The sequence below is a fragment of the Engystomops pustulosus genome, chromosome 7 (genome assembly GCF_040894005.1).
Source record: "Engystomops pustulosus chromosome 7, aEngPut4.maternal, whole genome shotgun sequence".
In the NCBI taxonomy this organism is placed as follows: Eukaryota; Metazoa; Chordata; class Amphibia; order Anura; family Leptodactylidae; genus Engystomops; species Engystomops pustulosus.
The window spans coordinates 125167076-125184785 of NC_092417.1; the positions used below are offsets into that span (position 1 = coordinate 125167076).

At 42.1% G+C, this 17710-nt stretch overlaps 1 protein-coding gene across 10 annotated transcripts in view; it reads left to right on the forward strand.

Annotated features, from left to right (window-relative positions):
- Positions 1-17710, forward strand: part of PRMT7 (protein arginine methyltransferase 7) — a 530266-nt gene that overhangs the window by 77032 nt on the left and 435524 nt on the right. For all 10 annotated transcript variants that reach the window (XM_072117757.1, XM_072117754.1, XM_072117758.1 and 7 more), the window contains 2 exons: positions 1556-1592; positions 2523-2672. In XM_072117757.1, the coding sequence (XP_071973858.1) occupies positions 1556-1592; positions 2523-2672 (187 nt within the window). The remainder of the gene's footprint in view (positions 1-1555; positions 1593-2522; positions 2673-17710) is intronic.

Here is a 17710-nt window from a genome sequence, read left to right on the forward strand (position 1 = left end):
ATCGGAATCTAGATAGAATTTCGGGCGATGGTTCAAGGAAAGGGGGTGGGATTTCTCCCTTGAAAAAGATGTGACGAGGTTGGTTTGGTGGATGTGTGGAGAAAGAAATATGTAAATAAAATGGGATTCTCATGTTTCAGCAATACACCTAAGATGATAATACACCTTCACATGACATTAACTTGACAATGGTCAGGGAACATGGCCGCTGTATCTAAGATGGCGGATAGAAGTTAAGATGCCTTCCGAAACCAGTGCGATCTCCTTAACATAGACTTTGGGAACGATTTTCCGTAAAATGTGGAGAAAAAGTTATATTTTGACTGGGCATATTCTGACGTGGCGATAACTACCGTATATACTAGAGTATAAGCCGACCCGAGTATAAGCCGAGACCCCTAATTTTACCACCAAAAACTGTGAAAACCTATTGACTCGAGTATAAGCCGAGGGTGTAGTATACAGCCAGCCCCCATGTAATATACAGCCAGCCAGCCCCCATGTAATATACAGCCAGCCAGCCCCCATGTAATATACAGCCTGCCAGCCCCCATGTAGTATACAGCCAGCCAGCCCCCATGTAGTATACAGCCAGCCAGCCCCCATGTAGTATACAGCCAGCCAGCCCCCATGTAGTATACAGCCAGCCAGCCAGCCCCCATGTAGTATACAGCTTGCCCCCATGTAGTATACAGCTTGCCCCCAGTAGTATACAGCTTGCCCCCAGTAGTATACAGCTTGCCCCCAGTAGTATACAGCAGCCCCTATACAGATAAAGAAATAAACGTAATACTCACCCTCCGTTGTCCCGATGTTCGTCGCGGCTCTCGGTGGCTTCCGATCCCCGTCGCGGCTCCCGGCGGCTTCTTCACTGTTCTCTGGCCGGGAGATCGCGCTGGCCGTCGCACAATGTGATGCCACGCTGTTGCCGCTGATGACGTCATCCGCGGCGACAGCGTCGCATCACAGTGTGCAACGGCCAGCGCGATCTCCCGGCCAGTGAAGAGTGAAGAAGCCGGAGGGAGCCGCGACAGGGATCGGGAGCCGCGAGGAACATCGGGGACACCGGAGGGTGAGTATTTAATGTATTTATTTTTATCATTGACTCGTGTATAAGCCGAGGTGAGGTTTTTCAGCACATTTTTTGTGCTGAAAATCTCGGCTTATACACGAGTATATACGGTAACATGTTTATGATTTTTACTGTTTATTTATGACTTCTAAAGGGGTGATGAGAATTTTTAGTTTTTTTAATATAATTATAAAATTAATTTTTTTTTTACTATTTTTCATACCTGCTAGGGTACTTTAACCCTAGGTTGTCTAATTCTACCATTTACTGCCATACTACAATATGGCAGTATATGGGGTTTTTCCTCCTCATTCATTTCAATGTGCGAATCACACATAGTAATGAATAGGTTAAAACTAGCCTTGGGGTCTTTGGAAGAACTTGTACACTGCTAGACTACACAACCAAAGTTCAAGGTGTTTTTTATTGTGTCAACATGTATCTGTATGTGTTAAAGTAATTAAAAAACTTTTTTTTTTGCAGGTCTTCTTATGCTGATATGCTTCATGATAATGACCGAGTAAGTTTGAAACTTATTTTTTGTTGCATTTAAAACAAAAATTGCAAATATTCTATATATTTTTGTAAATCTACATTAACCCCTTTTTGACCAGGTGTAAAAGGTTTTAATGACCGGGGCATTTTTAGCAAATTTCAAAACTACTTGCCATAAAAATGTTAAACGACCCGTTTTCTTTTACTTTTTATTTTGTGTTTTTGGAAGGTTAAAGTTACAATACCTGGAGAAAATGATTTTTTTTTTTTAATTTACAGTATATATTTTTCAAATTAATGTCCATTTCAAATTAATCTCATGGTGTGTAATGGTCATTTTCCACTTTGGGCAAACGAGGTGACTATGGTGATGGTTTTTTAGTGTTAAGATAGGTTTTCTTTATTTTATTTGGAAATCTAAATGTCTGTTTAAAAATATTTTTTAAGATTTCCTGCAGTTTCCAAAGTGTTTTGTTCGTGGAAAAAAAATGTCAAAACGTGACTGTTGACTCACACACAGTGACTGTTGATCACATAGGACAATAGAAATCTATGAGCAAGAAAAAGCAGTATATTTGAAAAACAACTACTCTTACTGGTTGTTTGTATCTCAAACAGCACCTTTTCTAGATCTGAAAATCCTAAAATCAAGAGGCACACCGTGGTAGCTCCTGAGCTTTCTCCCCCCCCCCCCCCCCCCCCATTATAGAGGTTATGCTTGAAACTTGTTCCTGTAACAGTTTGGGGAGATTTTATTTGTGCTGTATATTATTTGCCTCCTGTAAATTTATCCTTTCACTTTCCTATTGTTATTGCCAATATATTTGGTTACATTTACACAACTATATATATGGTTACATTTACACAACTCCTTTGTTTGTTAATAATGTTTGTCAATGAATGGACTTTGTGTATTTAAATTTTGTAACTGACAGACCTTTCTCCTGCTATATAGAATACAAAATATTACCAGGGAATTCGTGCTGCTGTGAAGAGAGTGAAGGAAAGAGGAGAAGAGGCTATTGTATTAGATATTGGTACTGGGACCGGACTCTTATCCATGATGGCCGTCAGAGCTGGTGCAGATTACTGCTATGCCATTGAGGTGAACTGTTCTTCGAAAGTAGCAACTTGCTATTTATAGTTAACTTACATAGGCTGTAATAACTTAACTTAATTCAGTAATAAGATTACAATTTTATCTTTGGACGCAGAGCCAAGAAATGCTTGTTATGCTTTATTAAAATGTGTTATTCGGGGACCTGCATTATCATGATCACTGTGGGGGCTTTTGGTTGGAAGAATATTCTTTTTCCATACCCTCTTGGATAGCTGATAATAGTGGAGGAAGCTCTTTAACCCCTACGTGCACCTGGACGTTATAGTACCGGTAAGTCAATGCAGGAAGATACTTACCGCATGGGGACTTACCCCTGAGGAAGTTGTCCTTGACGCCTCCTGATACTCTCTGCCTGTATGTCCTACCAGCAATTTGCAGCTGTATTTCTAGGGAAGTTATGGGTATTTATTTTGTAATTTGTCTAAACCTTGACACCTACCACTATCTAGGGAAATACCCCTTTTGGGCGTAGTGCAATATCTACCTTCTAGCTATTTGCTGCAGATTGCGATCACAGAATTAAAAGGTTTAGACTTGAATACATGCATTTTCAATATTGTGGAGTTAGGATTTGGACACTTGTTTGACCTACTAGGCATACAGAGAGGTATTATATCCTCACTTGAGGATTTGCCACTGGTTTTGAGCAGTGTTTCCACCCAGGTCACTGCTCTGTAGTCATTGTATATTATATTTTTAAATGATCTTAAATGTATGTCTTTGTGTTTACTTGGTCTCTCAATAAAATTAACTGTATTTTTTACACGCAATCGATTATTGTTCAGCCATTTTTGTGCTATTCTTTCTCTTTGCTAGTGTCATATATATGTTAATAGCACATGGCTTTCCTTTGAATTATGGGCTGTGCTAATTGGAATTTTTTGCCTATGGGACATTGTATTACGTCGCACTTCTGGCATCGGCGCATGAACAGAGGTGGCACCAGAAGCAGCAGCTGTTAGCTGTATACTACAGCTGACACCATGCTGTAACACTCACAATCGGAGCTGGCTCCGATTGCAAGTGTTAACCCCTTGCAAGGTTAAGGGTCTTCCCCCCCCCCCCCCTATGGGTAGGATCCCCGTGTCGCTTACCTAGGGATCCAATCCACTTCTGGGCAGCCCCGGGGTCTGCCAAGTGCCCCGAGGTTGCCTGATGTTCTTGGCAATCAGACCCCTTTCTGGTTCTGACTGTAAACTGTCTGTACATGCGTCTGCTCAGACAGTTTACAATGCTCTACAATGAATACAGTGTATTGGATCAGAGCATCACTTGTTCAAGTTGAAGTTTGTATAAGTAAAAAAAAAATTAAAAACAGTAAAGTTTAAACATTAGAATAAATGAAAAATAAATACATAAAAATATAAGCCCCTAAAATGTCACTTTCCCATACAAGCACTTAATAAAGAATAAACCCCCACCTGCACGGTAAATGCTGGGGGAAAAAACGCATAAGACTTTCCGATAATTTTTAATTAATACCTTTAAGAAATGCTCTAAAAAGTGATAAAGTTACGCACTCTAAAATAAGACCACTAAAAAGAACAACGATTCTTGTGTTGGGGTAGGATTTAAGACCTCCTCTGTGCGTTGGCTGCGTGTTTCTATTCAATAAGCATGTGTGCACATCATAAGAAATAATTCAGACAACATTTGCTGATTTAAGTCTCACTCATGCCCCGGGCAAGTTGGCACTGCGTGCCCTTTATTTGGTTTCACAAGTCTATATAGAAATTAGGAAAGGAGGAGGGGGCGGAGAATTCCCAGCTCATGTAGTCTCTTGATTGGAGAACTTCCTTGACATCAGGATAATGCGTTTCTGAAATTCTTTAGCTTTGATTGTTTTGGTAAGGATCATAGTATCATAGTATATAAGGCTGGAAAAAGACGCAAGTCCATCAAGTCCAACCTTAAAGAATTAAATAAATGTTTTATCCCCATAACCCGTGATATTTTTTCTCTCCAGAAAGGCATCCAGGCCTCTCTTGAACATGTACATAGAGTCCGCCATAACAACCTCCTGCGGCAGGATCACAATGCCGATGCCATCTTAAAATGAAGTCTCTGTTACAATGCTTTTAGGAAAATGGGACAAGTAGAAATGACAGGATTTCATCTATCAGCTAGGTTTACCTTAACACTTGCAAAAAATAACCCTTTAAACGGATTTGTCAGCCGAAAAATATAAAAGTTACACATATGAAAAGTCGGTGATGCTTAAATTAACAACATTTTCCCAAATTACTTTTTATTCAGTAAAAATGGGGAAAAAAATAAAAAAAAAATCTATATAAATGAGGTATTTTCATAATCGTGGCGAACCCATAGAATAAAAATATACAATTACAAAAAAATTATATATTTTTTTATGGTATGGTAAAGGGCCACCTAAAAATAAAAGAATCTTCCTAGAAATTGATAATTTTCATTTCATCCACCAACAGAGTTAATAAAATCTCACCAATTAGCAAAATTACCATAAAATTGTATCTCATGTGGCAAAAAATAAGCCCCTATAGGTCCACATAAAAAAAAAAAAAAAAAATAGCCTGTACAATTTGACAATGCAAATCTACTCTAGGTTTACCACAACCTATGGGATATCAGTGTACTCGGGAGCAATTGGGTATCAAACTTTGTAGAACCTTTTTTTATTTAATCCATTGCAAATGTTCAATTTTTCACCTGAAATGAATGTATTGTCAAAATTTTTTTCCAATTTGTAGACAGCACCTCCATTTTGTTTTAACCCCTATAAAACACCAAACTTCTTAAATGTGATTTTTCCATGACGTCCTCCATGACGGCCCACCTGGAGGATTACCCCTTGACCTCAGCAGGGACTGGAAGAAGAGAGGTTAAATGTCCCTCCCCCTGCATCCCTCTCTAGTGTTCTTCCTGTCTCTACACAGGTTAGGGGGAAGAGAAAGTCTCTCCCTCTCATCTCCTCTGGGGGGTGGGGGGGGGGGACGCCATGTAGGTGCAGTACCTGGTGCTAAGTCCTCCCCTCTCTAGGCCACGAGTGGTTCCCCTTCCTGGCTGTGACATGGAGAGGCATGTGGTGTTAATCCTGTGATCCCTCTGTGATTTACGGCGGCACCATGTGTTCTGACTCCCGATGGTGGAACGCGTCATGCATTCCACGATCCAAGAAGACGACTTCGGGATTGAGGAGCGGTAAGTTTAAAAAGCCGGGTAAAAGTCTGCTAGAATGTTTCGTTCTACTAAAGAGTGTCACAGGACATCAAATGTATTTGTGTCGCACGGCGCAGGTCATTGTGTTTTTTTTGTCACATCCTATCCTGTTCCCATTATCGCTTGTACCTCACCCTCCTCCCTTGTCTCCAGGTCAGTAATGGAGGCAAAAATGGACCAAACTCCTCTTCCTCAGACTTCTGTAAGTTTGTTGGGGAATTGGGGGAGGAGTGGGGGGGGGGGGGCTCTGTTTTTGTATACATTCCCCTTCTTTATACTTCTCACTCCTTGGAGAAAAAGGAGAAGGAAAGGAAAGAGGATAGAAAGGAGTACAAATCTAAACCTAAGACTCCTCAGACTAGAAGATGCAATATGTGTTTCAATAAGTTACCTGATGCTTATAAAAAAAGCAGTATGCAAAGACTGCATGGATGATATGATGCGAGAAGCGAAAACATCCTTCATGGATAAACTAAGATCCATGCTTCAGTCTGAACTAAAAAATACGGTTGCATCCCTCTTTCCAGAAGGCCCTCCTCCTAAAAGGTTCAAAAGCCCTGAACCTATCCAGATGTTGGACTAGGCTGCCTCATGTTCATAACAAAGAGAGTAAGAGGAACAAATCCTAGAGAGTCAGGAAAGTCTGAATCCAGATTCATATTTTCCTCAGACAATCTGGACGCTCTCCTCAAGGCAGTAAGAGAGACCCTGAATATTGAAGAGCCAGTAGAGACAATGTCAGTACAAGATGAGCTCTTTGGATGTCTGAAAGCTAAGAAAAAGCAAGGTTTTTCCAGTTAATAATATTCTAGAAGACATTCTTTCTAATGTAGCCCAAAGGTCCCTATGGCTGAAACAATGGTCAGGGGATTTCAGATCCAAATCAAATCTGTGTGGTATAACCTTTCACAGGAGAAATTCTTTTCGGGCCAAAGTTGGACACTATTTTGGAGAAAGCAGCAGACAAAAAGAACAGATTCCAAGAACCAAGATCTCAAAGAAGAACTTCCTTTTGTGATTCCCGGGAAAAAAATTTATCCTACCAAGATAAAGGCAAACAGGGACAATGGAGTTATCCCAAAGGGGCTAGAGGTAGAGGATACAATGCCAGCTACCAACCCACTCCTAGCGAATAAAAGGATAATGCGAGGGTGGGGGCAGGCTATCCCTATTTCCCTCCCAATGGAATCTTCAGATAAAAAATGCCTGGATTCTAGGAATAGTGGAAGCAGGATACAAGATAGAGTTGGATTCCCTACCTCCCTGTTCTTTTATAATAACAAGAATTTCCTCACCCCCAACTTCACCTTCTCATGTGGGAAGAAGTACAATCTCACCTAGCAAAGAATGTAATTTCTCCTGTACCGACTCGTCAATTTAAAAAAGGGATTCTACTCCCCTCTTCCTTAACCAAAAGCCAAACAGGTCATACAGGATGATAATTAACTTGAGCTTAAACAGACACATCAAGTTCAGAAGATTCAAAATGGAATCTAGAAAAGTCCTCTGATTCCTCAAAATGCAGCTCTTTGCAACATAGACCTCAAGGACGCTTACTACCACGTCCCAATCCACCCCAGCTTTCAAAAATACCTGAGGTTTGCGGTCCTATCCCCAGAAAACAAAGTACTACATTATCAATTCAGAGCTCTACCATTGGGGATCTCCTCAGCGCCCAGACTATTTACAAAGATAATGGCAGAAGTAGTAGCCATACTAAGGCTAAAGAACATCCTGCTAATTCCTTATTTAGACTACCTTCTATTAGTAGCAAATACGGAAGAGAATTTAAAATCCCAAAGGAATACTACTATAGAGACCCTGGAACAATTGGGGTGGGTCATAAACTACGAAAAATCAAATCTCCAACCCAGCACCAAACTAAAATTCTTGGACATTCTTCTGGACTGCGTACGCCAGTGTTCACTACCAGAGGAGAAAGCTCTCAATCTTATGTCCCATATAAAGACCTTTCAGAGCAAACAAGTATGCTCAGTCAGAGAAGCAATGAAGCTCCTGGGTCTTCTCACGTCATGCATAGCTTGTATCCCTTGGTCCCAAAACCACACATGGGACTTGCAGAATTGGATACTCAGATCCTGAAACAGGGACTGAAACAACTAGAGAAAAAAGTAAAGATTCCTTCCTTCGTGAAATTTTCCCTGGATTGATGGACTACAAAGAAAAATCTAGGCAGGGGCTTAGAGTGGAACACCTGGCCGGCAACTACTATCCTGACGGATGCGAGCAAGACAGGTTGGGGGGCAAATTTACCAGAAAAATTGGTACAAGGTCTATGGTCTCAATCAGACAAAGACAAATCCTCGAATTACAAGGAACTAAAGGCAATCTGGGAAACCTTTAAAGACGTGCTTTAACCAACTCCAAGGACAGAACATCAAGATATTGTCAGACAACAGAACTACGGTAGCTTATCTCAGACGTCAAGGAGGTACACGGTCGCTCACTCTGCTCAACCTATCAAAGAAGATCTTCCAATGGGCAGAAGAAAACGTGTTGTCTTTGACTGCAATTCACAGGGGGTCAGAAAACAGAGAAGCAGACTTCCTAAGCAGACATACACTGGATCCCCACGAGTGGTGCTTAAACCTAGAGGTGTTCTCTCATCTAATACAGAAATTGGGGACCCCCCTAATAGATTTATTTGCCACCAGGGAGAACAAATAAGTGGATCGTTACTTCTCCCTACAGAAGAACAGTCTGGATCATCTTCTGGATGCCTTCAGCCACAGTTGGGGAGTAACATTAGCTAATGCCTTTCCCCGTTCCCTTTTATATCGAAGACCATTCAGAAGATCAGACAAGAAAACCTCATGATCATTCTGATTGTGCCCCTCTGGCCAAAGAAGAACATTAAAAAACATGGCCCTGGACGACCCAATCCTTCTTCCTTGAAGAAAGGATCTTTTGTACCAAGGGGCAGTATTTCATCCCAGCCCAGAGATCTTCCAACTTTAAGCTTGGATCCTGAGAAGCAGATGCTAAAAGCCAAAGGACTTTCGGACCAAGTCATTTCCACCTTACAGGCAAGTGGGAAACCGGTACATCAGCAATTTATTTAAAAATATGGAAAAGATTACCGTATCTTCCTTTTCCTTCCATGAGATTCCTAACCAATCTTCTCCCAACATACAGCAAATATTGTAATTTCTACAACCAGGTCTATCCAAAGGCTTAAAGACCAGCACAATAAAGGTCCAAGTCTCAGCCCTCAGCGTCTTCTTTGATGTCTCTCTTGCTGATCATAGGTGGGTAAAAAGATTTATTAAAGCCTCATCCAGCCTTAGGCCTAATATCCCCATAAAAACACCTCCCTGGGAGTTGTCTATAGTCTTGAACAGTCTTATTAAAGCTCCCTTTGAACCCTTAGAGACGTATTAAAAATATCACCTTGAAGACTGCCTTTCTCGTTGCTATAACCACAGCTAGAAGATTAGGAGAAATTCAAGCGCTGTCTATAAACGAGCCTTATCTAAAGATCTCTGAGGACAGAATTTCTCTAATGCTAGATCCTAGCTTTCTGCCTAAAGTGGCAACAGACTTCCACTGTAGTCAGGAAATTATCCTTCCTTCCTTTTGCCAAAATCTACAGGTGAAGCCAATTGGCACACCTTTTTTTCTTCAGTTCCAGGGTGTGAATAAAGGGGAAAAAAGCGTCAAAGATCACGATCGCCCGCTGGATTAAAGAGACTATCCAGAGTTGCTATACTCCAAAACCTGGAAGTACCTTCAAACCCGAAAGCCCATTCCACAAGGGCAATGGCTACCTCCTGGGCAGAGAAAGTTTCTCTCGAACAAATTTGCAAAGCTGCAACCTGGTCCAGCACTGGAACTTATGCAAAACATTATTGATTGTACTTAGTCTGCAAGAGACTTATCATTTGGCAGAAAAATACTGCAAGCAGTAGTCCCTCCCTAAAAAAAAATCCTATATCATCTTGTACATCTCCAGGTGGGCCTGGAATTTTTTTCCCGGTCTCTAATATATTCTCGTATGGTTTTACTTGTGTGTGAATTAACATGCTCATAAACCTCTTGCATCCTTTCTTGGTGTAGTTATTTGGTAGACACTGGAAAGGGATGCAGGGGGTGGGACATTTTACCTCTCTTCTTCCTGTCCCTGCAGAGGTCAAGGGGTAATCCTCCAGGTGGGACATCATGGTGGACTAAATGGGAAAACGAATTACCGCTGAGACTGATTCTTGCTTTCATACGTTGAGGGGTGTAGTTTCCATAGTAGGGTAATTTATGAATCTAGCTATTATTTAGGCCTCTCACAGTCAATTAAAAGTTTAGTAGGTCCATATAAATACGAGTTTTGGTGATTTTCCAAACAATTTGAAAAATGGCACCCAAATTCTGAGCCTCATAACATTCTAGTAAAATACATGGAATCTTAAAAAACCATCACAACAGCAGACATTTAGGAAATGTAATTTATGAGTTTATTTAGATGATATGACTATCTTCATCAAAAGTAGAGAATTTAGAAGTTTGAAAATAAAATTTTACCCAACACCACAACGGCACCAACCAGAGAGAGGGATCCTGTCCCTGGAAGGGACCTGAGCTCTGCATATTTCCCCTTTTATTATTTTTAAAGACTGCTGGTTGACAGTCAAAGTGCTACATTCCCGCAATGGCGGCCTCCAATATAGGGAGTGCACCAGTTGATGAAGTCACTCAACCCCTCCACGGCCTCGGGTGTATGGCGGGACCCTGGTGGGGAGGTCTCCAGTGGGGACACGGCTCCTGCTGAGGTCGTCTGGAGTTGTACGGCGGCCGCCCGGGGATCGTGTGGAGCAGCCCACTGCTAGCCGGGGACGCAACTAGAAGTAAGGTGCGAAGTACTTCCGGTTTGCGATACTGTCGCTGGAACTGGGAGTCAGCGCTGTCACTCGCTACAGGTGAACCAGCGGGAGCCCGGGGGATTGTAGTACTCCTCCTGAGCTAAATATTAACCTATTATAAGTATTTCTTTAGAGTTATGGCTTAATGTAACAAAGTATGTCCTCTCCACGCCTAGGTTACGCCCATAGGGGCGGGAACTAGGATATAAAAAACCCCGGGAAATGCTAGTCAGGGCTTTCACTCGCTGCCAGGATGTCGGAACCTCCTAAGCCCTTGAGAACACCAACTCCAGGAGAAGAAGCTCCCAAGAAAGCTACTAAAATAAACTCACGACAGAGAGTGCAGGATCTGTGGTAGAAAATCGAATTATGAAAAAAATGTTACTACTGCATGCATTGGGAAAATAGTCACAGAAGAATCTTCCTCGTGGCTGAAATCACTTAGATCAGTAATCAGAGAGGAAGTACAGGTGACCGTGAAAAATTTTCTTAACCCGAGACAGGCTTTAGAGGATAAAAATCTCCCTGGGCCGCCCTCAGCGGGCAGTTTCGGCTTCAGAGGGAGAAAGAGCAGAGGAATTAGCATCTTCAGTTTCTGAAGAAGAATTGTCAGGACGCCCCTTATTTCTCACAGAGGACACGGAGAGTTTATTACGGTTGGTTAGGTCCTCTATGGAGATAGAAGAGAAAACACAGCCAAAATCTGTACAAGATATTGTGTTTGAAGGTCTAGCAGAAAGGAAAAGAAGTGCTTTTCCAATACATAACACTTTATCGGCCTTAATTAACAAAATGGCTGAATCCAGATAAAAAAAATCATATGTTCCTAGAGCTATAAAAAGAAAGTATCCATTTGCAGAAGAAACTACCTCCACATGGGGACCTCCACCGAAGATGGACGCTTTTATAATAAAAATGTCCCAAGGTTCCTTCTGAAGACATTAACTCCCTAAAAGATCTTGAGAATAGGAGGGCCGAGGGGTTCCTTAAAAAATCCTAGGAAGCTTCTACATACTCTTTTAGACCAGCAGTAGCATCTACCTGCGTAGCCCGTTCAATCCTATTGTTGTTGGGCCAATTGTTAGAGGATATTCGGAATAAGGTTCCTAGGGACACGCTAAATACTTCTGTAGCTAATATTCAGAAGGGGACGGCACTGTTAGCAGACGCTTCAGTAGATACGTTAAGACTCTCAGCCAGATCTGCAGCCCTGTCAAATTCTGCTAGAAGGGCCCTATGGTTAAAGAACTGGTCGGGTGATACAGCATCTAGAAGTGAATTATGTGGCATCCCTTGTGATGGAAATTTCCTGTTTGGTCCTAAACTTGATGATTTATTAAAAAAGCGGGTGATAGGAAGAAAGGATTTCCCTTTTCCTTCGCTCCATACAGAAACAAACCATTCCGGGCCTTTCGTAAAACAAGGTTCCAGAGTAAAGAGACCCTAGGTCTGGTTCTACCAGATCAATCCAAACAGGCGTTACTTATTCAATCAGCAACCAGACAGACCAATCCTCGTCCATAATGACGTGAGGCGCCAGGTTGGGGGAAGGTTATCCAACTTCTTCCATGCCTGGAAGCAAATTTCCAACAGTGATTTGGATCCTCAACTCCATATACACGGGATAACTCTGGACTTCAGGTATACTCCTCCACAGCAGTTCTGTCAAACAAAGATTCCAACAGGGGAAAAAGGCAGTGACATGATGTTGGAAATAGCTATTTTGCTTTCCAAAAAGGTACTTTGTCCAGTCCCTACAGGAGAATAAGGTCAGGGGTATTATTACCCTATTTTGGGTAAAGAAACCAAACGGAACATTAAGAACAATAATCAATTTAAAAGGGTTAAACAAACTTCAAGTACCAAATTTCAAGATGGAAATATTAAAATCCACAGTAAATCTGCTTTTTCCAGGATGTGTCATGGTGTCCATAGATCTAGTAGATGACAATTATCACGTAGCCATCCATCTAGAATATCAGAAATACCTGAGATTCGCAATTCAAATAGGGCCAAAAATTGTTAATCTTCAATGCTAAGCCCTTCCTTTCGGAATAGCCATAGCACCAAGGACATTCACAAAAATCATATCAGAAATGGCAGCATTCATAAGAATAGATCAGACGACTTCTTTCTGGTAGGTTCCTCAGAACAAGGGGTAAAAAAAACAGGTGAGCAGAGTAATCAAAATACTAGTCTTTAGGATGGATAGAAATATGGAGAAATCAGAGGTAATTCCCACACGAAGGAAATTATTTTTAGGAGTACTCCTAGATTCCAGATGTCAAAAATCTTTTCTTCCCTTATAAAGACAGGAGAAGATAAGAGAAAGTATAACCAGATTAAAAACATTCCCCCTCACCTCCATCAGGGGAGCCATGTCACTTCTAGGAGGTTTAGTTGCCTCAATCCCAGCGGCTGGGTTCAATTTAATCTGAGAACACTACAAAATTTCCTGCTAAAGTCCTGGGACAAAAACACAAACTCCCTAGACAAGAATATAAAAATTAGGTTGGTGTCAAAAAACTTAGACAGAGGGCTCCCCTGGATAGTAGACCCAGAAGTAGTAATCACAACAGATTGGGGAGCGCATGTAGAGAGCAGGACGTTTCAGGACCAATGGAACCCTCGGGGAAACAAAATTATCCTCAAACGGAAAAGAATTACTAGATATTCTAAAAGGATTGAAAGAAGCACTTCCAATAATAAGAAACCGGGGAATCTTGGTAAGATCAGACAACTTTGCAGCAATAACTTACATAAACAAACAGGGAGGGACAAAGGATTCACACCTCATGGAAGTCGCCTCCCAGATTTTTCAGTTAGCCGAAATACATCTAACATCCCTAAACGCAGCTTACATAAAAGGGACAGAGAACATTCAGGCGGATTTTCTAAGTCGAAATGTCTGAAAATCTCTCTGGTTGGTGCCGTCGTGGTGCTGTGGAAAACAGGAGTTACTTATCGGTAATGATGTTTCCTCATACCACAACGGCACCTGGTATATTCTCACACAGGTGCTATTTTCCTTTCTTTTTTCTTGGTGAAGGTCAATTAAGGGTGTTGCAAAAAAAAAAAAAAAAAGGGTAAATAAATAATAAAAAAAAAATACAGGCAGTCCCCGGGTTACGTACAAGATAGGGTCCATAGGTCTGTTCTTAAGTTGAATTTGTATGCAAATTGAAACTGTATATTTTATAATTGTAGATCCAGACACTCACAGGTGACCGTATCGTTAACGTAACAGGTTAACGTTAAGGTTAACGTAACAGGTACCAAACCGTTAATTTTAACAATGAGAATTGTGTTGTAAATTTCATCTGACATTATATGATTAATACTTGGGCATGTGTAAGTAAAACTTTTATGTTATGTTCTACTGTTTTTCCTGTCCCACTGATCCCCATGTGATTTAGACCGGGAAATTTTCTGGTAACTTCCGGTATAGGACTCCTAGTCCCCTATAAATTTCGAGCTGGTGATTATATGTATAGGAATCTGAGGAAGCGCTTAGTTCAAGCGCAAAACACGTTATTCCGTTTTTTAACTTTTAACCTTTTATTGTCATATTAATTTTCTTGCCGTTTAAGGCCTAAATAAAAAAGTTTTTTAACAAAAATATCTTGAGCAAGCCAGTGCCGTTCTTACGTCCCAGAATTGAGACGCACCCGGGTTGGATGCCCCCGTAGTATGTGGCCTGCCCAGCCCCCCCCGTAGTATGTGGCCTGCCCAGCCCCCCCCCTGTAGTATGTGGCCTGCCCAGCCCCCCCCCCTGTAGTATGTGGCCTGCCCAGCCCCCCCCCTGTAGTATGTGGCCTGCCCAGCCCCCCCCTGTAGTATGTGGCCTGCCCAGCCCCCCCCCCTGTAGTATGTGGCCTGCCCAGCCCCCCCCCTGTAGTATGTGACCTGCCCAGCCCCCCCCCCTGTAGTATGTGACCTGCCCAGCCCCCCCCCTGTAGTATGTGACCTGCCCAGCCCCCCCCCTGTAATATGTGGCCTGCCCAGCCCCCCTCTCCTGTAGTATGTGGCCTTGTCGAAAGGTGAGTACACTTAGTTTTTTTTCTTGACTTGAGTGTAAGCCAAGCTAGGGTTTTTCAAAACTCTGCTATACCCGTGTCTATAAAAGATAAAGTGTACTCACCTACTGACACTCCCCCCCCCCCCCCCTCCCCCCATCCCCCAGCAGGTCATCTTCTTTCCATCCAGGCTCCTTCTCCCGGTGGACAGAAGTGGACCTTCCGGGGGGCATCGGAAGGCGGATACACTTTTTTTTTCTTATAGGCTGGGCATTCCCTGTGACGGGCTGTATACTGGGCACAGGGGGCTGCTGGCTGTATACTGGGCACAGGGGGCTGCTGGCTGTATACTGGGCACAGGGGGCTGCTGGCTGTATACTGGGCACAGGGGGCTGCTGGCTGTATACTGGGCACAGGGGGCTGCTGGCTGTATACTGGGCACAGGGGGCTGCTGGCTGTATACTGGGCACAGGGGGCTGCTGGCTGTATACTGGGCACAGGGGGCTGCTGGCTGTATACTGGGCACAGGGGGCTGCTGGCTGTATACTGGGCACAGGGGGCTGCTGGCTGTATACTGGGCACAGGGGGCTGCTGGCTGTATACTGGGCACAGGGGGCTGCTGGCTGTATACTGGGCACAGGGGGCTGCTGGCTGTATACTGGGCACAGGGGGCTGCTGGCTGTATACATAGTGTAATCATAGTCCTCTATAGAATAGAGTTAATGTAGCATTTTTAGTGTAGAGTGTGCAGCCCCAAAAAATACAAAAAGGAGACCAAAATTGACGTTTTTCCTTTACTCCATACGTTCAAGAGTTAATAAAATCTTATCAATAAGCTAATGACCTACTACAATGAAGTATTTTTAACCCCTTATAAGGGATAAGGGATGTGGAAAACCCCCACCGCTGATAACCGCGGTCGGTGCTTGCACCTATCGCGGCTATTAACCATGTCATTGCCGGCGGCAAAGTCGCCAGCGGCATTTAAAATACGGCGGCGCGCGGGCGCCGCCATCTTTATTGCGATCACACACCCCCCCCCCCCCCCCCCCTGGACGTCATCGGGGGGGGGGGCGGCGATCGGTTGCCATGGTAGCCTCTGGTCTTCTTTTGACAGGAGGCTACATGGCTTCTGCAGTTTCGTTACAATGAGACAGTGGCTCATTGTAATGAATGTGCTGCTAAAATGCCATATATTGCAATACAGAAGTATTGCAGTATATGGTAGGAGCAATCTGACCATCTAGGGTTAATGTACCCTAGATGGTCTAAAAAATATATAAAAAAAAAAAAAGTTAAAATTTAAAGTTTAAAATATTAAAAGTTCAAATCGCCCCCCTTTCCCTAGAACGGATATAAAACATAATAAACAGTAAAAATCACAAACATATTAGGTATCGCCGCGTCCCAAAATGCCCGATCTATCAAAATATAAAAACGGTTATGGGCGGCGGTGACCTCCGAGGCGGGAAATGGCGCCCAAATGTCCGAAATGCGACTTTTACACCTTTTTACATAACATAAAAAATGAAATAAAAAATGATCAAAATGTCGCACAGACCTCAAAATGGTAGCAATGAAAACGTCAACTCATTTCGCAAAAAATGATACCTCACACATCTCCGTGCACCAAAGTATGAAAAAGTTATTAGCGTCAGAAGATGGCAAAAATTTTTTTTCTTTTTTGTACACATTCGTTTAATTTTTGAAAATGTATTAAAACACAATAAAACCTATATAAATTTGGTATCACCGCGATCGCACCGAACCAAAGCTGAGGTGTTATTTTGAGTGCACAGTCAAAGTTGAAAAAACCGAGCCCACAAGAACGTGACGCACGTGCGTTTAAAAAAAAAAAAATTTCCACATTTGGAATTTTTTTTCAGCTTCGCAGTACACAGCATGTTAAAATAAATAACATTACGGGAAAGTAAAATTTGTTACGCACAAAATAAGCCCTCACACAGGTCTGTACATGTAAAAATGAAAAAGTTATGGATTTTTGAAGTTGGGGAGCGAGAAATGAGCCGAAAAAACCCTGCGTCCTTAAGGAGTTAAAGTGCATCTCATGTTGCAGAAAATGAGCCCTTATTCATCCAAATTGCCAAAAAAATAAATATTGTATAGCCATCAAAAAGTACCAATGCAAATCTGCTCTTGATAACACAGCTTCCCTTCGATGCCCTGCCATGTACCTATACAGCAGTTTACCACCACATATGGGATATTGTTAAGCCTGGATTGGATATCAAAGTTAAGATTGGATGATCAATGGATGGTTAAGATTGGATATCAAACTTTGTGGAGCGACAGAATTTTGTTTTAACGCCTTTAAAACAATTAAAGGGTTAACAAACTTCATAAAAGTTGTTTTACTTACGTTGAGGGGTATAGTTTGTATAATAAGGTAATTTATGTGGTTTTACTATTATTTAGGCCTCTCAAAGTGACTTGAAATCTGAGCAGGTCCAACAATAACGTGATTTTGCTTTTTTTTTTATGAAAATGTAAAAGATTGCACATAAAGTTCACAGCCCCATAATCTCCTACAAAAATGAGAGGATGTATCAAAAACTGTCAAAATAAAGCATACAGGTTAATGTTCGTTATCAAGTATTTATGCTGTTATGACTGTGTTGAAAAAGTAGTACATCGGAAAGGCGGACAAAGAGACCAGAAAGCGCTCGTTGAGTAGTATTTTGCGGAGAAACAGATTTTGGTGAGGTGGTTAGAATAAGGCTCACCAGAGAGTTGTGCTAATACCAGGCACAACACTAGTAGGAAGCTTAAGTAGGGTACCATATGGTTCAGCCCGTTGACGGGATCCTCAGAACACACTAGCCACACCTTCTGGATCAAGTGCATTGGGTGATAGGGTGGTTGTCACTGCGGGACACACTGGTAGCCAAAATAATTCGGGATAATCTTCACAAAAGACTTT